At 53.2% G+C, this 23059-nt stretch overlaps 7 protein-coding genes across 7 annotated transcripts; 2 read left to right on the forward strand and 5 right to left on the reverse strand.

Moving 5' to 3' along the window:
* Positions 1-1159: 1159 nt before the first annotated feature.
* On the reverse strand, positions 1160-3597 carry J4E86_003558 (uncharacterized protein; the record flags this gene model as incomplete). The annotated part of the gene is made up of 5 exons (XM_051444111.1): positions 1160-1837; positions 1922-2321; positions 2376-3155; positions 3208-3252; positions 3572-3597. The coding sequence occupies 5 exons, from the start codon at positions 3595-3597 to the stop codon at positions 1160-1162; spliced, it is 1929 nt and encodes a 642-aa protein (XP_051305606.1).
* A 4209-nt stretch (positions 3598-7806) lies between these two features.
* On the forward strand, positions 7807-8775 carry J4E86_003559 (uncharacterized protein; the record flags this gene model as incomplete). Its single annotated transcript, XM_051444112.1, has 3 exons — positions 7807-7925; positions 7986-8303; positions 8358-8775. The coding sequence occupies 3 exons, from the start codon at positions 7807-7809 to the stop codon at positions 8773-8775; spliced, it is 855 nt and encodes a 284-aa protein (XP_051305607.1).
* A 13-nt stretch (positions 8776-8788) lies between these two features.
* On the reverse strand, positions 8789-9894 carry J4E86_003560 (uncharacterized protein; the record flags this gene model as incomplete). Its single annotated transcript, XM_051444113.1, has 2 exons — positions 8789-9165; positions 9384-9894. 2 exons carry the CDS (start codon positions 9892-9894, stop codon positions 8789-8791), a joined length of 888 nt encoding a protein of 295 aa, XP_051305608.1.
* A 495-nt stretch (positions 9895-10389) lies between these two features.
* Positions 10390-12409, reverse strand: J4E86_003561 (uncharacterized protein; the record flags this gene model as incomplete). The annotated part of the gene is made up of 3 exons (XM_051444114.1): positions 10390-10572; positions 10623-12200; positions 12257-12409. The coding sequence occupies 3 exons, from the start codon at positions 12407-12409 to the stop codon at positions 10390-10392; spliced, it is 1914 nt and encodes a 637-aa protein (XP_051305609.1).
* A 680-nt stretch (positions 12410-13089) lies between these two features.
* J4E86_003562 (uncharacterized protein) lies at positions 13090-14848 on the reverse strand (the record flags this gene model as incomplete). The annotated part of the gene is made up of 3 exons (XM_051444115.1): positions 13090-14039; positions 14087-14682; positions 14745-14848. 3 exons carry the CDS (start codon positions 14846-14848, stop codon positions 13090-13092), a joined length of 1650 nt encoding a protein of 549 aa, XP_051305610.1.
* Positions 14849-17944: 3096 nt separating this feature from the next.
* J4E86_003563 (uncharacterized protein) lies at positions 17945-19205 on the forward strand (the record flags this gene model as incomplete). Its single annotated transcript, XM_051444116.1, has 2 exons — positions 17945-18411; positions 18686-19205. The coding sequence occupies 2 exons, from the start codon at positions 17945-17947 to the stop codon at positions 19203-19205; spliced, it is 987 nt and encodes a 328-aa protein (XP_051305611.1).
* A 2460-nt stretch (positions 19206-21665) lies between these two features.
* On the reverse strand, positions 21666-22517 carry J4E86_003564 (uncharacterized protein; the record flags this gene model as incomplete). The annotated part of the gene is made up of 1 exon (XM_051444117.1): positions 21666-22517. The coding sequence occupies one exon, from the start codon at positions 22515-22517 to the stop codon at positions 21666-21668; it is 852 nt and encodes a 283-aa protein (XP_051305612.1).
* Between the last annotated feature and the right edge of the window lie 542 nt (positions 22518-23059).

Genomic DNA, 23059 nt, shown 5'->3' on the forward strand with positions numbered 1-23059 from the left:
TGAGGCGTTTGAGCTGGGAATAATTCAAGTAAACAGACGCACGATGTCGCGCCCAAGGTGCTCATTCGAGAGAGACAACATGTCATAGCGGGGTACAGGCCGTTCGCTAAGCATTTGGCCCGTGAAGCTTGTCTGGCTAGTGGCCCTGTTTCCTCACACCGCCCTACACATGCCTTCCTGCTTTCGGCGACGAGCTAACGCCTTTCGAGATGGACTATCGGCGGGGTAGTGCCAGGTACGATCTGCCCGGGCGAGTGTCGGGTTCTGCTCCGCAATGACATTTCACAACCTTCGGGGCTGAGAAGATATGCGCTGGTGGTAGGTATCAGCTAAGCCATGGCGGTTTATGCGTAGCTGACGAGAACGTTATTGCAGCAAGGTCGTCGCACAACAGGCACGGTGTCAGCAGAGTTCGGTCGCAGGTTCGCTTCCAACCTTAACACTGGTAGCGTCCGAGTATATGGCTAGGTACTGATTGGATGGCTCTTATGTGCCGCTGAAAGACAAGGCTGCGGGTAAGTCGCGGCGCGAACCTAGGTGTGCGCAAGTGAGATTCCCAAGCATTCCAATAGGTGAGTATTTCCACTAGTGCTGAGTCAATTGAGCACTGTCACGGCATTGGGGACTGCAGTGCAACATATATTACGGAGGCAAGCAGCGTTGGACTGCAAGCATGGAAGTATATTTGAGTATCGCTTTATACGCAGAGCATTGCGACAATCGGTATCAAATAGCCAAGACATCTCAACGCCCTGACCATGCGTGGTTGCTGAAGCGAATCATGTACGCACCGAATGAGAGCTGAATTACAAGCGCAAGCGTGGAACCATAGCAGCGTCAACCCGTCTTGGCCAAGAGAGCAATGCTTGTTATGCTCGAGCAAATGTCGAAAACTGGCTCGGGAGGTGTACTTGCTTCGGCTTCAATTTGCGGGCGGCAGGACGACCCGGGGGTTTGAATGTGCACAACGAATGTACAGCGCTTTGGAGTTAGCGAATGTGTTGCTCCGAATAGTTTACATGCGGTGGTCGTAGTACCCAATGCAGGTATTCGAGTCCAAAGGACTACTCCAGTTGAATGCTGGCCGGAGTGCTTGTCTCAACGAATATCCGTACAGGCCGGCGATGAGCTATCTATAGTCTGTAGGGAGCCTTTTGCTTCATATAATGTTCGCAATGCTGATGCGACTTGTGCCTGACGGTGTCGGACTTGGGTTTGGCGCCATCTTTGGTGGTGGTGGTGCTTCCGGTGCCAACTGCACGCGCTTAACAGGATTATGGGGTGGAGGATAGTAGGCAGGCGATTGCGTGGATCGATGAAGGAGCTCATCCATCAGCTGCTTGACCATTTGCTCAACCTTGCTCCACTCATCCGGTTCAGTTGTAGTGTTCATCGGTGAACCAGATGACGTGCGCAATGGTAGTGCGTCCCGCATCGGTTCATCGCCGCTCGGCGATCTTGTAGCGATGGGGGTCGGGTCTGGCTTCATGCTCGAAGAGATCAAATTATCACCCGCCCAAACCCAAGAATGCTCAAGGCTGCTTTGAGCGTCCGCACTGACGTACGCGATCATCTCCTCATCCTGCTCGAGCTGATGACTGCTTGCGCGCCCGGTACGCACTCTGTCGAACATCCTTTCGAGGAAGAATACCACGTGCTTTCCGCACGCCGTGTTGACCTTCCGTCGATTGCCAATAGCCCTAGAGAGATGCAAGCAAACGAGTGCAGCCTTGTACTCGCCACGGAAGCATAGCACAAGTATACATCTCCACAAGTGCAAACATACGGCATTGCTCGCTATCGAAGCTACTAGCTCTTCCCATGTTTTTCCAGAATCCTGTTTGGGAGGATTGTGCAAGGCCCTTGACACATACGTTGCCGTGTCTTGAGAAACAGAAAAGCACCGCTTTAGAGCACTCACTCGCTCCGCGAGACCGGCTACTGGAGTCAGATTGCGCCGGTACACACTAAAGCGAGCGGACAACAAGCAAAAGATTGTAGGCAGTGCCGACATGTCGAACAGTGTATTGGAATCAGGCTGGTAGGCTTCAGGAAGGAGCAGCAACTTAAGTCGAAGCTCTTCATCAAAGCTTTGTAGGCTCTGTGGGAGAACTACGCTTGATTTGAGAATTTGCCGCAGTGGCGCATATAGGCGTGTGATGTGTATGTTCGCCATGAACCCAGTATAGTGAGTTGGCTTCGCTAATGAGCGGAAGGAACTGTTCGGTTGGATGTAGCGGTCGTCCACGGCGGATGGCAGAGATATTTCGCAGTCGATTTCGTTGATGATCATAGGCTTGCCTGTCTCAAGCGACATGATCCTATTTCAAAGTCAGCTGCAGTTGGCAAAAAGAGGCGAGAAACAGCTTCCATACCTATCGCGAACGTAGATGGACCACCAGAGCCTACGTCGGATCTCACCGTCGACAAGAGGCCAGACATCGACTTCAGGGCATATTTGCAATTCCTGAGCCATTCTCGCGGCAGAGGCGAGCCACATAGAGCCCGCAGGGCCCAAGTTGCACTCAGTAGCGTAGATGCTCAACAGAAGTGCTGCTTGGGCATATGTAACTGAGACATCATGCGGCCAGGACTGGAGAACAGCAGTCGCGGTCTCATACATTGCCTGGCCCTTTGACACTGAGGTAGGAGAGTTGGTGTGCGCCGGTTCAGCTTGCAAAGCGCCACAAGCCAATACCGCAAAGAATAATCCGACCCATTCACGAGAGCAACCCTCGAATGTTTTCGAAGTGTACACTTCGTCCACTTCTCGTTGAAAAGTGGGCCAGTGAACAGCAGGATACGACTCGTGTATCGTCTCCATGTATGAGCGAGCGAGGTACGCAAAGTCTGCGCGTGTTGGTATCTCGGGTGACCGCCAATTTGTCAATCCAGCGCCCTTTGGATCGTGATGGGGTGTAGAAAATATGCCTTGGGCATGTGTTCGGATGTTGCTGCGGACCTGGTCGAAGTTGTTCAAGGCTGGCATTGTGATCGGACGTGGTCCCGGTATGGCGCCAATCTGAGCTTCAGAAAGCCTGCGCTTCGTGTCTGTCCGTTCGGGATCTAAAGGCTCACCATCGGAGACCTTGGTGCGCAGCTGAGAGTTGACATGAGTCAACTCGGCAATCTGACTCTGAAGATCCTGGACCTGTCTATGCAACGTAAGCAAATGTTCGTCCAAGTGGGCTAAGTCATAACACGTACTTGATGGATGACATTCGCCGGTTGGTCTCCTTGGTGAATTGACACCTGTGGTTACGGCTCGAGCATTCTGAGCAAGCCGATGTCTCGGTTGCATCGCACTAAAATAGTGGTCAGTAACATCCTCACATGGTCTCCAGTTCAATGCCCTGACATTGCTCATGGAAGCATGTCAATCTCAGCAAAGCTCATGCGCAACTGGATACGCATGCGCTCGACGCGACTGAAAGGGAAGATGGTCGTCTAGGTGGCCAGTACCTGATCATCCATCCCCAATCTCGCTTGTCCGCCTCTGATGGCATTGCTGGAATGCCACCAAAACACTTGCTTTTCATGTACGTATGAACCTTCTATTTTCTTTACTCACCTTGACTTTGCGTTCTCGACAAGCATCGCACGAGGGATCCTTACGTCTCTGTCTGTATGCGCGTTTTTGCGCGTTCAAGTTCGCGGACGAGATCTGAGTAGGGGATATCATCAGGCTCGCGCCATCGTGGTTGTGGTCCGGCAGGCTTCCAGATGCCGTACTTGGTGAAGTGGAATGGCTATAAGAGTTCGAAGAATACCCAGGTGAACGGGAGCCAAGCTGTGGGCCAGTAGGCGCCGCCAGAGTAGTCGTGCGAGCAACCGGATGCGACATCGTGAACGGACTTGGTGGTGGTATCATGGTCCGTGGCGACTGCCCACTGGAACCTGGCGGAGATTTGCGCATCGTGAGAGATAGCCCAAGCGCTCGAAGACAGGCCGGGTGTGGGTATCGAAATTCGCTTGGTAGGTAACAAGTTCTAGTCGAGATGATGTCGCTATGGAGAAAGAGTAAGTGGTCTCGGTAGAAGCCGAACACAGCGCTACTCAGAACGGGCCAACGATATTAGTAGCTTGTGGGACCAGGTAGACGTGTTGAACCAATGGAAGCCAGCCGTCAACACCTCATGCTGCCTTGGCGTGATGCAAGACGCGGAAGATGGAAACTTGTGGATGAACAAGATAAGTGACAGGTCTTCGCTCCAAGTGGAGAAACCGTGCAAGCGAGCGGTAGGTTGGGCAGATTGAGTGACTCGGGCATACAGAAGGCTGGAGCGCGATAGTCGGGTCTGTGTCGCCTGAGTAAGTGCTGTCAGCCAGCCGCTCGGCTGAGTGGCCGAGATGCCACAGCTTTAGGTTAGGGTCAGTGGCTAGACTGGTTAGGGTGAACTGCGAGGTGGTGTGTGATGATTGAACTTTCACGGCCGTGAGGAGACAAGAGACGCTTCGGCAGACGGCAAGATTCGTGGGAACGATGTTAAATCTCGGCAAAGATCCGATGAAGGAAATACTGGGTATTTCGGGGCGTCGTATGGGGCTAGTATGCTAGTCAAAATGCTGCAATGATCAGCTCAATTCCCAGTTGCAGTGAAGTTCGTCTAGCAACCTTGTGGTAAGGCGGTAGAAGGACCCTGTCAGGTCGCCACCTTTCGATCTCGGATGGATGCTCTGAGCGACACAGGGGATTGGCGAAGGTGCTTCGTTTAAAGCACGTGTCGACTTGGCGACGCGCTGAAATGGAAAGGAGCTTCGGGGACCCTGTACAAAGCTCCGTATCCTGGGAGAGTAGGGGACTTTAGCAAGCCTTGTTCAACAACACCACGAAGCAGAGGCCTCCTGTGCATTCGACGTACCGGTATACGGGAGGAGCAAAGTTTATTGCCGGTTGATAGTACCACGAATGCCCAGATATGTGGTTTGGCTCCCGTCCACGAGTGGACCGATAGAAGTCGTGCAAACCTATGTTTTTGTGTCTCGTGAGTACTGCCCAATGGCTCCGCACACGGCATACAGTTGGTGCTGCTTCGACTAGAATGAGACGAAGCGAGTGTTCTAGTTCAAATTCTACACGGGCTGGCAGCTCCGTTAGCAGGCTCGGACGTAGATCCGGATGGCTAGTCTTACCTGACAGCTTGTCCGGCTCTGATGAAGCCTCATGTTCCAGAAGATGATCGGTTCGTGCCTAAATGCCAGACGGTCCACATGGCTTCACCCAAAACGTCCAAGGCATACCTTTTCGGCGAGATTCATACAGGGGTCTACCTGCATGCGGCATTGAAGAAAGGCACTTCGCTAACGCCTGCAGCCATGGCAAAAGCACACGGGATTTCGAATCTGCAAGCACGAGGATTACTCGGATGAAGCGCTCTGGACTTTGAAAGACGATGGCGAAAAAGGCGCCGAAGGATCAGTTTTCGGTCCCCAAGAAGATAGGGAACACCGTCATGGTGGTTCACTAGCGATCTGTCCCGACATGCCCTAGTGGGATTCGCGGAGACTGTAGCCAGGCCTCCCCAGCCACAGCACGTTGAGCGGTGGAATCGCCGTGCACGGTAAGTCACAGCCACATCAATTGCCGTGTGGCTTCCGATTTGTTGGTAGACCGTGAACCTACGTAATGCTCACACTGATGTCACTATGAACAAGATTCTTCGTACATCTTCTTGGATAAGTACACTAAGCGTTGAGTTAACACTACCTCATTCAGGACAGTGTTCCGAGAATTGTTCTGCGCGCGTCGCCGGAGAACATCCCTGACCTTGCGGCGCCCGTCATCAGGCGTGGCACCGCTTGCAAAAACGTGGTTCCCCACGTTGCAGCGCGTGCCCGCGCCCGTCGCGGAAGCCCCACAGGCAAGGCCAATGTATCGCTAGTCTGTCCTTCTGTTGATTTCGAGCTTGGCGTCGACAGCGGCTCGGCCAGTCAAATGCAGCATGAAGAGCAATGCGAAGCCGAGGTGACCAGAAACCAGGTCAAGGCGGGTGGAAATTTACTGCCAACTGCCGAACCGCTCGTCTAGACCGCGCCGCGGCCCCTCGCCACCTGAAACTGACAGCTGCCGGATAGCAAGCCCGGATAGGTGCCTTACGAGGCTTTTGACGGGCGTCTCAAGAACGGTGCTATGTTTCTGATACACGGCAGGGTACATTGCGGTATCCGCAAGAGCGAGCACCAATCTCAATGGTCTGTAGCATCTGTTGAGCGTGTCGATCAGGACGTGCATACCAGAGGCCCGCAAAATGCTTCTACGGTACGATTTGTGTCTGCAAGTCGGAGTTTTGATCTTTTTATATCCTGTGCGCCGTTGCACATGTCGCGTGGAGCGGAAGGTATGGAATGTGACACCCGACGTCTGCTCAAGTATCGATTCGATGCTGTCCCCTCCGGCTGCATAGTTGTGTTTCGACGAGGCCCGTACGTACGCTGAGTAGTAAACAGAGGTGAAAAGATCTACAGTTGTGATCGCTCGTTGATCATCTATGATTGCGCGGCCCCCTGGCGGGTCGGTAGCTTCCGTCCAAGGAAGGCAGCCGATGGGGTTTTGAGAAAACGGACTGGGATGACAGGAAGAGTAGCGTGCTGTGAGCCGCTCATCTGCGAGAATGGACCGAATGTGTCTTGGCGGACCCGAAGTTGAGTTCTGCAACCCGAGTTTGACGTGCGATCGGCCCTCCGATAAGACGCCGTTGGAGGCAGGCTAAAATTTCGCCGGTGATCTTTCGCCTGGCGGTTTCCAACCACGGCGATCAGCACATGTCAGTCCCGAATAGGATGTCATGCAGAAAACTCTTAGACGCTTGGAGAAAGGGAGAAGCTTGTCTCTGGCGGGCGGATGGAGATCTGCGAAATTCGGAGTCGCGTTGGGGTAGAGTGGCGATGTGATAACGCGTCGTCCTGTTCGCGGCAGTTTCTCCAGGTCGGCGAGGAGGGCGAGAACAGTATGTATCGACAGCAAAACCGTTGAAGGATGCACGTTGATGTTCCTGCAATATCCGCTACGCTCTTCATGGTGGGTGCGCGTGGTGTCGTCGGAATGCGCCAAGTTCTTCGCGCCTTCCATGCCTCCCGCCGACTACGAAGGCGGTGTTTACTTCCGATACTCGAGGCAGGCGCACTGGAGCGCGCAACACCACCTGGGCACTGGACCTTCGCTCACGTGCCGTAGCCATCGTCGACATCTCACTTGAGCAGTCGATTCACGTTGGGTCTCGATGTTGTGGCCCTCGAGGCCAGCCATGTCTCACACCAGCGTCCCCATAATGTCCTTGTACGATGCTCCGAGATTGCCGCATACCTAGATCCGACAACCTTAACTGCACCTCTAGCCAACACTTGAGATAATGCTTTTTCTTGTAGCGCAGCGCGCGGCGCAGATAAAAGCACCCTGGTATTCTCCGGGACTATGCGTGGAGGAGATAGGCAAGCTTTAGAGCGAATTATTCTCCGACTCGATGTCACGCATCCGCCTGGTCGCAGTGTATCGTGTATATTCCTACCCCGACTTAGGAACCACGATGCAACGACTCTCTCAATGAGAGTTCTCGTCACAACCTGAGAAAGAGCATGTGCACTGGACAACACGCTACCCCACGCAGTAGACTAGCGCGACTTACAGCCTCGGTACATCACGTATGCATTGATACAACTTCGGATGGCTGGGCACCGTTAGCACCGAGGTCGTTACATGAGCAGTCGTGAATCACGACTAATCAACACTCCCACATAGTAACGCATTGTTGGAGCGCACATAACGTTCCATTGTCGCCATATACATAATACTCAATACATACAATCATCATGGCATCCGCGGAACAAGATGTGCAGCTGCACGACTTCACCAACATCTTTAGCTTGAAAGGCAAAGTCGCAGTCGTGAGCGGCGGATCTCGAGGATTAGGTCTCCATGCAGCATCAGGGTAAATGAATCCAGCTGCTTCCATCCATCATTCCAGCGCACCTGCCTAACACAAGACCAGCCTGATGCAAGCTGGCTGCTCCAAGATCTTCATCACCTCCCGTAAAGCTTCAGCCTGCGATGCCGCCGTCGCAGCCCTAAATGCGCTCCCCAACAAATCGCCTGGTGCAGTAGCTATTTCCATTCCCGCGGATAGCTCCAAGGTCTCCGAGATCGACCGACTTGTGCAGGAAGTCAGCAAGCATACCGATCACGTGGACATTCTCTTTGCCAATGCAGGAGCGACCTGGGGCAGCAAGTTTGAAGAGGCGGACGAGAAGAACGCATGGGATAAGGTTATGGACTTGAATGTCAAGGGTGTATTTTTCACAATCCAAAAGTGGGTGTTTCCTTTCCGGTTTTATCTAACAATAGCGCTAATATGAGCACATAGACTCACACCCCTCCTCACAAAGTCCGCAACAGTTCAAGACCCCTCGCGCGTCATTGTAACAGGCAGTGTAGCAGGAATCGGCGTGGGATCTCTCGGTGAGACAGGCTCTTGGTCGTACTCCGCATCCAAGGCCGCAGTCCTGCATCTTGCGCGCAACCTTGCTGTTGAACTAGGGCCCAGACACATTCTTGTCAACGGAATCGCGCCTGGATTCTTCATGAGCAAGATGGCGGGTGTACTGATGGAGAAAGCTGGTGGTGAGGAGGCGTTGGGAAAGACTAACCCGAATGGAAGGGTAGGAAAGCCAGAGGACATCGCAGCTGCGGTTGTGTATTTGAGCAGTCGGGCTGGCGGACATGTCAACGGAGACACAATTGTGCTCGATGGCGGCAAGATCCACGGAAGTAACAAGTTGTAGAATTTAGGGAAGACTAGGCCTCGCCCTCAGGAATACGCATCCCATGCATTCCCCTATATCCACTCTTCTCCGGCTTCTTCCACCCCTTCAACACCTCCCCTTTGATTTCCTCCTTGATCTCATAAACCTCTACCCGAATAGGTCGGCACGTACTCTTCATCCCCTCATCATCATCTCCCTCTTTCTTCTCTTTTCCCTCTTCCGCCTGCGTCCAGCCCCACCGGCTTAGGTCACCACCTGGGCATGTACTCAGCGCACATAACAAGTCCAACTCGGCGAAGAAGGTGAGAAAGCTATCCTTGGTCGCAGGACTAGCTTCCATGAAGTAGCGGCCTTGCGAATCTAGACCTGTGACTTGGAATACGTTGAGTACGTCGTGAATGTCGAATTCTGTCAGTCCATATGGCAAGATGGAACGGACGAGGTTGGAGTGGCAGTGGTAATCGTAGGATGAGGATGTTAGCATGTTTGATACTGTGTTCATCGTCAGCAAAGCCGACACGCGTGCACATGATCTTCTGAGCAGAAGAATCTGAAGACGAAAGGAACACATTTCAGCAAAGTCGCCCATCCCAAACTTAACCTCCAATCCGCGCATTTAAACATACCATAAGGATCACACCTCGTCCCCAACAAATCATTACACCGTCCACCCCACCTCGTAACCCCACCCCTCTCATCCCTGCTGCTCTCCCTCCCCTTCCCCATGCCCTTCCCCTCGGAATCCCTAATCTCACATCCATCCTCCACAAGCCCACACATCGGCCTCATAAACGGGAGGCAACTCCACAGCCTATCCCCCTGCACCACATGACTCCCCTGCAACTGCCTCGTCCTAGATGCCCAGAAGCGCTCTCGGGGATCATGCTGGTTCCACACGTTTAAATCGCCGACTTGGGGCCCTTCGGGCGTGGAGAGACGGAATAGTGCGCCTGCGGGAACGGTCCAGGCTTTTCCGCTGCGGGGTGGGATGGTGAAGTCCTGGGTCTTTATTAGGGAGGTGGAGGGGAGGTCGCGGAGAGTAGTGTAGAGGGCGGTTGGGGGGTGGAGGGGGGAGTCGGCGGATGTGGGGAAGTAGGCTGGGGCTGGGGGGATGCTGTTCCGGTCGTTTTCTGCCATGGTGGTTGTCCTTGTTGGTAGAGAGAATGCGCTGGGGGTGGGCAGGGTTATGATCGTGATCTTGTATGGATATGGTGACACGGATCGGAGTTGTAGATAGAGTTTGGGCCGGTATGTCATCCATATGTCGGGCATTACTTCACACCAACCGGTATCCACATCTACGGGTCCATGAGCCGGCGATAAGCGTTGTGTAGGATGCATGTGCCGATGTCGGATACGCCCTGGGCATGGCAAGAACAAGAGCGATTGCTGTGGGAGCTGTGCCGATGAAAACGTCTGGTAGGCAAGCGGACAAGAACACAGAACGCGGATATTGTAAGGTTCTACATGTGTGATTTGAGTACAGCTATTGATACCTTGTTTAACTATTCTCATTCCGTTTAGACAGCACTTTTAAACTCCAATGCCCCGGCCTTTTACATCCCAAATGCTGTATGCGATATGTGTGAACGGAGAAACTGAACTGTGAAGCGTTGATAAGACTTCATGCCGCTACACCCCCGCACTCTTGACGTCCGCCTGACTGCCGTTAACGGCAGCCTCCAGCTTATCCACTATTGTGCTTCCATTTTGTTTGCCGTTTCGCGTAGGACTTGAGTCTGGGCTGGGGATCTCGAGGGTGTTCGATCGCTTGGGGCGGAAAGGAATGGGTGTGGTAGGTCTCGACGATAGGAACTGTGATGTGTTAGCCAAAGTGCTGTTTATTATCATGAGCGAAGACCTACTGAAGAAGCTGCGCTCAACATAGCGATGAGAGACGCTTGAACCACGTCCTGGTGAATACCAACACCCCAGACCTTCTGACTGCTCTGCGCGGCTGTGCAACCAATGTAGGTCGCGGCCTTTGCGTCTTTGCTTGTACCAATTGTGTGCTCGTTGTAGTCTACAACGTCCAGGTCGATACCCAGACTCCTCAGTGCATCGGCCAGCGATGACAGCGCACCAGTGCCCGAGCCCTGGATCTTGTGTTCCTGGCCATCAATCTCAATGACACCGTTGAAGATACGGCGCAGGTTGCGGCTGCTGACTGTTCGGCCGTCTTGCGGTGGCAGAGGTGTCTCTGATCGGTCGGCCTTGATTTCGTAATCGACAAGGGAGAAGCGAGGGTTGCGCTTGAGGTGGTAGGCTTCTTCGAAGAGGTTCGTGATCTCGGTTGGCAGGAGTTCGCGGCCGAGCATGTCGGTCTCCTTCTGCACAATCTTGGAGAAGGCGATTTGCAGACCACGAGGCAGGTCGAGTTCGAGCTGGCGCTGGATGATCCAGGCGATTCCTCCCTTTCCACTTTGTGAGTTGACGCGGATGATGGCTTCGTACGTGCGGCCGATATCTTGGGGGTCGAGGGGAAGGTATGGGATCTGCCACCGGCTCTCGTTGTCCGCGCCGTTCTTCTTGCGCATCTGGAATCCCTTCTTGATTGCGTCTTGATGTGAGCCGCTGAAGGCGCATACAACAAGCTGGCCTCCGTATGGCGCGCGCGGATGTATCGGGATCTTGTTGCAGCTCTCCACCATATCGATGATTGACTTCAGGTCAGAGAAGTCGATCTTTGGATGTATGCCCTGGGTGTACAGGTTGAGGCCCAGGGTGACGAGGTCGACGTTTCCTGTGCGCTCTCCGTTGCCGAACAGCGTGCCTTCTACTCGGTCTGCACCCGCCATTTGTGCCAGTTCTGCCGCCGCTACTGCGCATCCTCGGTCGTTGTGTGGGTGTAGAGAGACGCAGATCTTCTCCCTCTCGGAGATGTTCTTGCAGAAGTACTCGATCTGATCGGCGTAGACGTTGGGTGTCGACATTTCCACGGTGGCTGGCAGGTTGAAGATCAGCGGGTTCTCTACACTTGGTTCCCACGCTGCCTTGACAGCCTCGCAGACCTTGATGACGAACTCTGGGGACGAATCTGAGAAAGTCTCGGGCGAGAACTCGTATGCCCACTCTGTGCCGGCTTGCGCAGGGTCGTCCTTGGTTATCGAGCGCGCGTACTTTGTGCATTCGACTGCGAGGGCGATTGTCTCGTCGTCGTTCATGTTGAAGACGATCTGCTGGAAACACGGGCTGGTCGCGAGGTACAGATGGAGGATGGCCTTGCGCGCGCCCTTGAGGGAGTCGACGGTGCGGCGGATGAGCTCTTTCCGGCATGGCGAGAGGACCTGGATCCAGACATCGTCAGGTACTATGCCGGGTGTTTGGATGAGGCGTTGTGTGAAGTCGAAGTCGGTTTGCGACGCGGAGGGGAAGGAGACTTCGATTTCCTTGTAGCCGAGCTTGACTAGCATGTTGAAGTAGTCCCATTTTTGCGCGCCATCCTGCGGTCCGTGTCAGATGTTGGTTCGCAGCGGCTTTTGGGTGGATTGGCACTTACCATGGGATCTACTAGACTTTGGTTGCCGTCTCTCAGGTCGGTCGACAGCCAGCGTGGTGGCTTCTCGATTGTCTTGTTAGGCCATGTCCTGTCCGGCAGGTTCAATGGCTTGAAGGGATGGTACTTCTTCCAGGGCTCCTTGAGCATAGGCATCTTGGTGTGATCAATGCAGCAGGTATCTTGAGGCGCTACTTTGAGAACAGTCTCTTGATGGCCCAGCGACAACAATGGGGGGCCAAAAATGTATCTCGGGCGGATTCGAGCAATGTAAACACACTTGGGATATGGAAAGACGTAGGAAATGTGCGCACAGGCAGGCTATTAGTACAGCGCGAGGTATGATTCACAGCAAAAGAAAACTTTGGTCGGTGATACTAAGCCCTTGAGCCGGCCACTGGCAATGGCATATGACGATGCGGGGCGCAGAATTCGCTTGCGCGCGCCCTGTGCATTCAATTGCGGGGTCCGACTTCGGGCTGCCTGAGCTCTACCAAACCGACAAATCATGCTACGCGGATTTGATTGTGTACGGACCTCCGAGGCTTCACGCGGAAACCCAAAGCATGATGACCGAGGTGTGCATAGCTATACGGACGTGTATACAGCCGCAAACATGTTGTTTGTACGCCATTCAGCCTGTGACTGAAAGCGGGTATTCCAGGTACACGATCCCAACATTTTAGCGCCACTAATGCGATGGAGCGGATTCCAACGTTGCCCGCAACAAGTAGACTGTCATTAACCTACACCACAACAGTCTGTGTTCACCGTTGAAGCCCTCCACACAACCGGGAACCCGCCGGTTTGTGGCTAGCTAAACGCTCCCAGCCCAGCTAGAAGATTGGCACCCGCAAACCACAGCACTCCACTTCACTGCCCTTGACCCCAACAGTACGTCCAAAGTATAGACTACCAAACTCCTGCACAAAGGCGCGATCAGCCTCTGACCATGTATCCAGTCCCATTCGCGACAGGTCGTCTCTGTCAACAATCAACGCATCGCTGTCATTATCGTCATCGTCTCCTCTTTCGCCTTGTGTATCCGCCTCGATGATTTGCGACAGCGTTCGTATGAGCAGTGAAGACTGTCGATGGAAGTACGCAATTATTGCTGTCTCCAGCGACTGTGAGTAGGCGGAGAGGTCGCCAATCAGCTCGCGATCCGTCTCCCGCTCCGCTGTCGTGTATGCATCTCTCTCGCCAGCCGAAGCCCACCACATGTAGCCCATATATGCAAGCCTTGACCACGTTGTTGGTTCTACCACCGTGTCGTCGTATGCTTCGTTGAAGTCGTCGTCGGCGCGTTTGGTATCGACCTCGTCGCGCGACAGCAGGGGAGCAGTGTCGTCGTTCTCGTCGTCCGTATACGGCTCGGGCGATGTTTCCGATCTCGTACGCTGCTTGAAAAGCTCCTTGTGCAAAAGCTTGTAGCGCGCAACGTCCCGCTGGCTAGCCTTGATCAAACTGCCATCGCTCGTTCGTATCCGTGGCCAGCGGCGTTCTTGTGGGGGCGCATCGTAAGTGGGTGGTAGTTCGACGATGATGTCGTAGAGCTGCGTCTTTGTGACAATGATTTCGTCCGTTGTGCACGCCGCCCAGCCCTCTGATGGCTCGAGGCCCGATGTGTGTCCGCCGTGTCTTGGCCTGCGAAGGTCGTCGAGGAGAGGTATGTCGTGTACGCCGACGGAGAAGAGGGTGGGCAGGCGGAGGAGGTTTTCCGTCTCTGGAGGCAAACGTTCGGTGTCGCGAGGCGATATGCTAGACAGGACAGACAGATTGTAGACTGGCATGTTAGCTGTAAGATAGCCAATGATAAGATCTTAGGCGTACCGAACTCGCAAGCAGTCCTGACCGGCGGCACGCCCACGAAGAGGATCCGTTTCCTCAGCAGGGCCGCTTGTAGCAGCCGGAAGACCAATGGCCCGAATACGTCGAGGAAGCGTTGTATAGATAAGGCCGGGTGGTAGTCCGGCAGGCTCTCCTCGTCTTTGATGACAGCGCTCACGGTGGAGATGGCGCGCGCTCTGCTGTGACCTTTCGCCTCTCCGGCATCTGAGGTGGTGTCGCCTTTGCCATGTCTCGAGACCTGTTCCTGCCAGAACTCGTCCAGCGGCGTCACAGCTTCCGGGTCGTCCGCCAGAGCCGCAGCCAATTTCTCCAAGCGGCCGGCCAGTAGCCAACTCCTTCCTAGTCTCCCGAATCTGCCTTCCTTCTGGATTAGAATCCCCACGGAAACGAACGTGGCATTGCGATCCTCTGCGCTCGCGTCGCCCTTTGCGAAGGCGCTGAGCCCGGCATAGCCATCGTGGGTAAAGTAGACGAGGTCATTCTGCACTGAGTGCAGACCTGAGGGTAGCGATTTGTATTCAACGGCGTTGTCGAGGGTAATATCCGGTGTCGTTGTGCGCTTCCAGGCGATTGTATAGCTGTGAATGATCAGCGCATAGCTCCCTAAGGTACTCCGGCTGTCCAGCGTCGCATGACGTACCCAACTTTCTTATCGAACTTGATGAGGAAGAGCGCTTCAACGCGGGGCGCGTCCTCGCTGTGAGAATCTACATTGGTTGCGCTCGATTCAGTCGAGGCCGACATATTGGATGGGAATTGGTCGAAGGTAGACTGCTGCTGCTGCTGCGCAGGCGGCAGTCAGTGATGCACCGCGTCCCAGGAACGCTTCGCTTACTCTTGCCCGTCGCCCCTTCTCCGGCCATACTCGTCACTGCACATGGGAAACATCTTTTCGATACCCACCTACCGTCGGTTGATATTCCTTACTCTATCGTACAGTTGCTGCAATTGCTCCACGTCGTTCATGAGAATCTCCTGTTGCATTCAACTATAGTGCTATCCGCCATTGCATTACTCATTGCGCCGGCACCAACAGCTTCCTTCGCTCAACAAGTTGGATGTGCGTTACGGAATTTGTAGCCGGCGACAAGAGCGGCTATATGAAAAGCCTGGCCAACTACAGCGCAGACATGATGAATCTGGTGAGAATGGCCCCAAATATCAAATGAGCCTGGGCTCAGTCTCTCTGGAAACCTACCGACGAAACATGAGACCCCAAGCAAAAGAACCAGCCCTTCTGCAAGATACCATTGAGCTCCTGTCTCAACACACGCACGACTCCATCCAAGCTTGCCGACGCCATGGAATATTGGGAGCATTGCTGTAAGGGCGAGCGCACTGAAAATACTGCCACGAAGCGTTCTCATCTTGTTTCCACCGCCGCCACTATTGAACAGCATTGCAGCAGCAGCGATAGCGGCGCCGCCATTGAGACACCAATATACTTGTTGAGCTACTGGATCACAACGAACGGCATAATAGTTGGCTGATGATCCACCGCCCATAGCTAAGAGACAGATGCCGAAGATGTCGAAACGGCCCCAGAGATGGTGAATGTTGTAGGAATGACTCCGAAGTGTGTGGAACGTTGCGCTGAGCCCAAAGCAGAGAGCTGCTGCGCTTAGAGAAATACCGAAAGCGAATTTGTCGCCTGTGCTCAGGTCAAGCTTGGTCGAGATAGCAAGTGTGTGTAACCCGATGCCAGTCCCAACGAATGCGGTGCTCCCAAGGAGGTGGGTCCAGATATTCATCGTTTCCATATGAAGGCAACGCCAGAGCCGAAACGATCGTTTGTACGAATGAGTCGGCATTGGATGTCCAGTGATGATGAAGTCGTTATCATGAAGCCATGTCGGAATGTCGTCTTTGGTTCCGATTGTAGGCCAATGTGGCTGGGCATCTTTCTTGCCGTGGAGTGTTGGGCAGGCGTTGGAAGCCAGTGAAGTGGTATTGGGTGAGCGTACTGCGTCCTTGGCCATATTGGTAGCTTCAATGTGTCGCGACTCCAGCGCTGGAGTTGTTGTCCAAACAGTTATATCGTTATCAAGATACAGACGCCATTGTAGTGTCGAATACAGGCAACAGTTGTGTAAGAAGAATATGTGGAGTCAAACACCTGAATTGCTTGGGCCTGATGTGTCTAATTAGCGTTTGCACCTACCACTCGTTGCTAGATATGTGAAGGGCGTTCGTTGACTCAGTTGAACTCCAACGTATCTCGGTGTGCAGTATCATCGCGACGCAGCCTCCCAGGGCTACAATTCCTCGCTAATCCAAGGCTTCTGTGGTCATATATGTAGGTAAGATGCCACGATCTCTGATGTCGACTTGGTCAGTATCAGGTATGCTAACAATGCTGTAGCTACCGGGCAGTCCTACGCATGCAGCTATGATGTCACCGGTTTCGTGAACAGCCATTGCGGGCATTCCCTAACGATCCTTCTGCCAACATTTGTACAAACGGAGAAATTGCGTCCCTTTGTCTGGGGAGAGCTTACGCTCTCTCCGCGTGATTGCGTGGGAAAAGGTTGCACGATAGTGGAGATTTCTTTGAGTCAGACAAATACCAGTCGGACTGTATGGCGTTCGACGTGGCTATGCTGATTCTCATTAGGAACATATCCTTGGAGCTCTAAGCGTATAACTTGCGAAGCCGCATATTTTCCCTTAAAATCTGACGTCCACAATGCGTGGAAGTCTTGTCGAACGTATGCCTTCAAGATGCTTCTGGTGCCAACCTGAGCATATCGCAAGCCGTGCTCACTAATCAACAAACACTGTTCGAAAGGCCCTGCTGAACAAGGCCTCATAGTGATTATGATACCAAAGAGATATCCATGGGCTGTTCAAAAGTCGTTAGATATCGAGTCTTGCCCGTATGGCGACTGTGAGTTATGGAAGTGTCACAATTGCCGTTGATGGTGCGTGCGTGAGTTGCGCGGGCAGTGGGTACGAGAAGGTGCAGTCGGCCCTTTCCTCGGCCAGACCCACCAGACTGGATAATCACGAAGCCATCAGTCTGCAATGAACTCGATTGAGACGACTATACATAGAAATTGCGTCGAATCCAATGCATGGAGTCAGCGTTTGCATAAGGTCTGACGTCATGTGGCTAACGTACCTGCCACGCACAGAGTGCACTGGCCATGTCGCTGCATCCGCCGACCACTCGAGACATCCAAAGTTGGTTGCTTCATCACTTATAGCACATTGGCCTGTCCGCCAATAAGGAGCAGACCGCACCTTTAGCTTGTACTTTGATCCAAGCTCTCGCACTCCCGGCCGTTAGGAATGTCATCGTCTTCTCTCAGAGATATCGCGCCGCGTCCACAAGACTTGGCTGCAGCCGCCGCTGTTAGTAGAGCAACTCCTACCAGTCGCAGGCCGTCACGCGTGACAGTCGCATGTCTGCCCTGCCGTGGCCGACGCACCAAGGTCTTTCACCGAATTCTTTGCTAGTAGCGACAGCAATTCCGTGAAGTCGAAGCTGACACACGACAGTGTGACGGTGGCAGACCGACATGTCGCTCTTGCTCGGAGAGAAATTCACAATGCGGATACGACCCACCCCTCGTTCAGGCGCAAAAAAGAAAGATTGAAGAACTGGAGGACGATAAAAGTTCCATGTATGAAGTTTTGTGGTACCTACAGACTGCTTCACCTGACAAAGCCACGGCCTTGCTGCAGCACCTGCGAGCGACCCAGGGTGACGATCTGGGAGTCATCTTCAAGAACTTCGAAATGGGCCGTCGCAATTCTTCCGAGTCTGGGCCTGCATCTGAGACCAAATTTGGTAAGAACGATTCACCACCGACATCTACGGATTCTCCCTCATCGACAATGCTTGCCGTCCCTGAGATAATGGATCATCCCCGATTTTCCACTGTTCGAAAGGGCCAGACCGAAGTCACGGGCATCACTCTGCTTGCTCCGAACCACGAAAACGCAAGTGTTTCCAACGTCCACGGCCCATTAGAGATGTTCTTTAACTGTGTGGGAGCGCTATTTTACATTATGAACAGGAACGACGTCCAAGCATGCATCGAAGCAATCAAAGCCTCCGGAAACGAAAACATGCCACTCGGACACATGTTCAGCAACGGAAGTACAATCGAACTTCGTACTTATGCCGCAGAAATTGCGGGTATGGCCTCTATCGGTGTTATACATTCACAGCTAGCCGACCCTACGAAGGCACCGCCACCCGAGCTTGCCGATTACTTCTACGCAGTCGCCAAACTTGGCCTGGACTCTGCAATTCTCTACGATCCGCTTCGAGCCATGAATGTTTGCGCGCTGCTTGGCATGTATAACATCGTCGTCAAGGCGACAGTTGCTCTGGCTTACATTGGTACGAGTCACACTTGGGTATACACACGAGAAATTACGCCACTAATGACTTTCAGAACTTGGTCTGAGCCTTCCTCGCAACCGCAAAATATCTCTCGAAACATGTCCGCCAGACTGGTCTCCAAGCTACTACGATGACATTCGTCGCACGCATATGACTCTTGTCCACTTGCAATGGTCAGTTTGACATGCCTTTAGTTATGTGCGATATATCGCTGACTACTTCGATAGCTGGCTGAGCGCATCTCTTGACTACAACTCTGATTCGTTAACCTTCGACGTCCACCCATCTCTCACTGGACTAGACGTGCCGCCCCAGGACATGATTCGACGCGAATGCGTCAAAGTCTCCATCATCAAGGCAAGCTTACTTCACCGTCTACCAAGCAAGGCGCCTGTACCGGAAAGTGTCACGCTAGAGTTTCGTGCGCAGTTGTCGAGATTCCATGCCCAACTCCCCGACTGGATGTCAGTTGCTGCGCTGTTACGCGGCGACAACAGCCCGCTGATGGCCACATTCCGTCCAGTAATATTCTATGTTCATCTCTTCTACCTTTCGGCTATGATGCTGCTTGCTCGGCGGCTAATAATTGCATACATCCCGCTCGATGCAGGTGGCATCGTAGTTCTTCCACCAGAAGCACGACGGGCTATCGAGGAAGGATACCAAGCTGCGGAAACAAACGCTTCTGTCATGAGTCTAATGCTACAGGAAGGGAAAGTAGTACAAGTTTGCTGGCTCTGCATGTGAGTCAGGCGTATGTCACGGTGGCAAAGGATGCTAATCCAGAATGCCAGTTACACAGCCTACACGGCGGGAGTCATGATCGCTTACCAGGCATCACAAAAGGCTCTGAACAACGAACCGTACAATGACGACGTGAAACTGCTGGAGAAATGCATCAGTGTTCTCGAGTACTGTGCGATCAAAGATACGCTTGCTGGCAGGTTTCGTAACATTCTTGCAGCTCACATGGGGAAGCTGCAAGATTACAGATCTAAGACATGGGATGGTGAAGATCTCGCGACGCCCCCGACTTCTCTGGCGAGTGACAGCCTCTTCTTCTTTGATCGTGGTTCATCTGAGCTTCACACAGCAGTCTTTGACTTGCTTCGCCTCATACATCACCCATTCAGTGGCCTGAAAGACGTCGCGACAAAGAGTACGCTCTCGAATCGCGCCGAGACAACTATGGGCACCCACCTTGAGTGGGAGTACGAGCTCAAGAACAGAGACGACCCAGAAGTACCACCGAACGCAAATGACAGTGCATGTGTGACCGATATCAGATGCGAGCCAACGCAATCTCAGTGTTCGCCATTTTACCCAGTTTGCGCTTCGCAAGAGCTGTCGGCCCCGCCTTCGGAGGAAGCTTGGACAAGATGGACTCCAGCAACGTGGCAAAGTTCCTTTCACACATCACCAAAATGAGTTCGAAACCTCGTTGGCCCTTCTACGAGCACGATGATACGGTTCCCACGAGATATTACAGACGTTGACATTCAAGCCACACCATGGTACGCGTTCTGGGAGCAAGGTATGGAACCTTGCCAGCTCTCACGTAGCCTGGCTCCTTCCGCGTCCGAAAGATGACGGCGATAGAACATGGCATGGTGTCTTTGTTATGGAAGGGTGCTTCCGGTACCACAGTGTAATCCATGGGAAGAACCTATGCAGAGCTAGAGCAATCGTATACTGCCCATTTCCCTTTTATACCTATCGGTATTAAAATTCCACATTTACAGAAGTTTGTATACCATGGGAAGCGCGACACGGGCCTAATGGTCGGTAACGTTGAATACTGCACAACCTATCCCGCAGCTTTACATACGTCATAACCCCGCTTCAAACTATAGCAACCGCTCGACGCATTCGAACTGCGCTGCCAAATCATTCCATCTTCTCGTCAACATAATCATTAACACCACACCTCGTCATGACACATCCTACACCTACCCATATGGCGACGAAAGATCTTTTTAGGCTAAATGAACGGACTATCATAGGTACGGCTTACCAATCGACGTATGGACTGGAGCTGACACAGTCTTCTAGTTTCCGGAGGTGCCGGTGCAGTAGGTACGGCTGTAGGTGTAGCGATTCTAGAGAGTGGCGCAGATGTCGTTTTTGTCGATGTCTCCGACCCCACTCCCGAAAGCTGGGGTACACAATGCCTGCAATCTTCCAAATTTGATCTCCTGTATAACTGTGACCAGATCGGATTCAGGAAGTTGCGCGAGGTAATAATACCCATGCGCTATTCCAACGCCTCGATGTCCAGGATGAACCCAGCATCACATCAGCCTTCAACACCATCCGTGCTAAGCTTCGTCATCCGATCCGGGGGCTCGTCTCCTGCGCCGCCATCTCCGGCGAAAGCGATGCTTGTTCGTACCCCATCGACACATTTCGTACAATCCTCGATATTAATATCTCCGGCACCTTCCTCATCGCCCGTGCCGTAGCGAACGAATTGCACAACGCCAACCAACCCGGAAGCATCGTCCTGTTCGCCTCGATATCGGGTCACATTTCCAATCACGGCATCAACACTGCCGCGTACAATGCTTCAAAAGCGGCAGTGCACCAACTTGCTCGATCGCTTGCCGCGGAATGGGGTCACCCACAGAACACTTTTCCCGGTAGCACGGTCACGGAAACAAACCCAAATCCCAGCCAAGAGCCTCGAAAAGCTTATCCGCCGATCCGAGTGAATACCATCAGCCCCGGTCATATTGACACGCCTTTGAGCGCGGAAGCGCGGAAGAGGGGGTTGACGGACGAGTGGGCGAAACAGAATATGCTGGGGCGAATTTCAATGCCCGAAGAGTTCCGAGCGCCGGTGCTGTTCTTGCTGAGTGAGGGGAGCAGTTATGTCACTGGTTCTGTAAGCTGATCTCCTTTGACAAATGTAGGAAGAGAACGGTTGTGAAGCTAACATGTCATGTGCAGGATTTGAGAGTTGATGCAGGGCACTGCGCGTGGTAGAATCCGATGGAAGAGATGTACTCGTCGATTCATGCGTCCGAAAGAGATGAAGGTATATATATATACAAGAAGAATTCTAGAAGATAACCGCCAAATGTGGGCGATCTACTGCCTCAGCACCAACGCCTCGCTCGTTCGTAATCTTTTATGCAATGCAATGTATCGTCTACTAGCATCAACTTCGTGCTCCTCGTCAGACACCAAGAATATATTTTCGACCCTCTACTCGTTGATCCTGTGCTGCCAGACTTCCTGCTCCGCCCTCGCAGAGTAAGTGCTAGCACCAAGAATAGCCCTCATCTGATCAACGCCAGTGAAGAGAATCTGCCTAGCAACGAACCAGCGGATACCCTCAGTGCAAGGGGGGCTTGTCAAGCTACCCTGGTACGTCCAGAACTCGTTGAAGTACAGGACGCTCTCAAGCAGAGGAGCAAAGTCCATAGTAGTAGGCTCTTCAACACCCATCTCCGTGTAACTGATCATGGCGGGTAGTTGCTCGAAGAAAGTCGAGTTGGAGTTACCAGGGTCGAGGCGGATGGCCATGACGGCGGCTTCGTGACCCTCAGCGTCGACGTGGACGAGATGGAGCTCGGCTTTGCTGCGGTCGCCACCGACGGAATGGTCGGCTGGGGCGTGAATGTGCCAGCCCTTGAGGTAAACGGTCTCGTTGTCGTATGTGAAGCTTGGGTGGCTGGTCCAGTCAATGTCTTCCTCCGCTGCCTTCTCGTCGTGTGCAACGGTGAAGGCGGGACCGTAGCCCCAGTTGTAGAAGTTGCCGGCGACGCTGCCGTTGTACTTGAAGGTCGGCACGTGGTTCAAAGCCAGTCCGTTGCCTAATGAGAGTGCAATGGGAGACTGCTGAGTTCCGGTTTGGCAGAGATGGTAGTCGGGGCTGATCTTTCCCCAGTTGAAAGATGCTTCGTAGGCCCAGTCGTTCTGGGTTACGTTGGTGCCTGGAGGCACTTGTTGTCTTGTAGTGAGGTGTACATTGCGTTTGGCGTTGGTGTGTTGGGGACAGCTGAGTGCTGTGGGCGCTAGAGTGGCGGCGGCGAGGAAGATGGATTGGAACAGCATGGTGACGATGCTAGACTCTGTGTAATGTGATTGTCGGATGACTTGATAGGAAGACTGAACTGGCTGTGATGGAAAACTTGCTCGTCGTGCGAGGACATCTTATATATAGTCCAGTCGGGCCATTGAAAGGTCATCCGCCTTCACAACGACTACCCTAGTCCTTCAAGCAAAGGTCTCAGCCATGTCCTTCAATTCCGCCAAGCAGTCTTCACACATGCCCTTTTCGTGCGCCATGGAAGGTCTCCCATCGCCAAGTGCCCTATCTTTTCACTACCGTTGCGCAGCCTCTTTGCTTGCGCAGTAAGTACCATCAGGAAATGCACTTGGTTTCCTTGGGAGACGGCACGCACTTGTATGTTGGAAACCAAACATCCAGCCCATTCCTCGTAGCAGTTCGAGCGCCAAGCATGAACCCTGTTTCCGACAAGAAACGCTTGTTGACCGAAGGCGATAGCGCAGGGGCGAGATCGCTCTTTGCTATCTCGAGTTAACCCGGCGATCTTGGCGGGAAACGGTCGCGCGGCTTCTACCCAATGCATTGA

This window comes from Alternaria arbusti, assembly GCF_024043155.1.
Source record: "Alternaria arbusti strain BMP 1465 chromosome Unknown scaffold_3, whole genome shotgun sequence".
Lineage (NCBI taxonomy): Eukaryota > Fungi > Ascomycota > Dothideomycetes > Pleosporales > Pleosporaceae > Alternaria > Alternaria arbusti.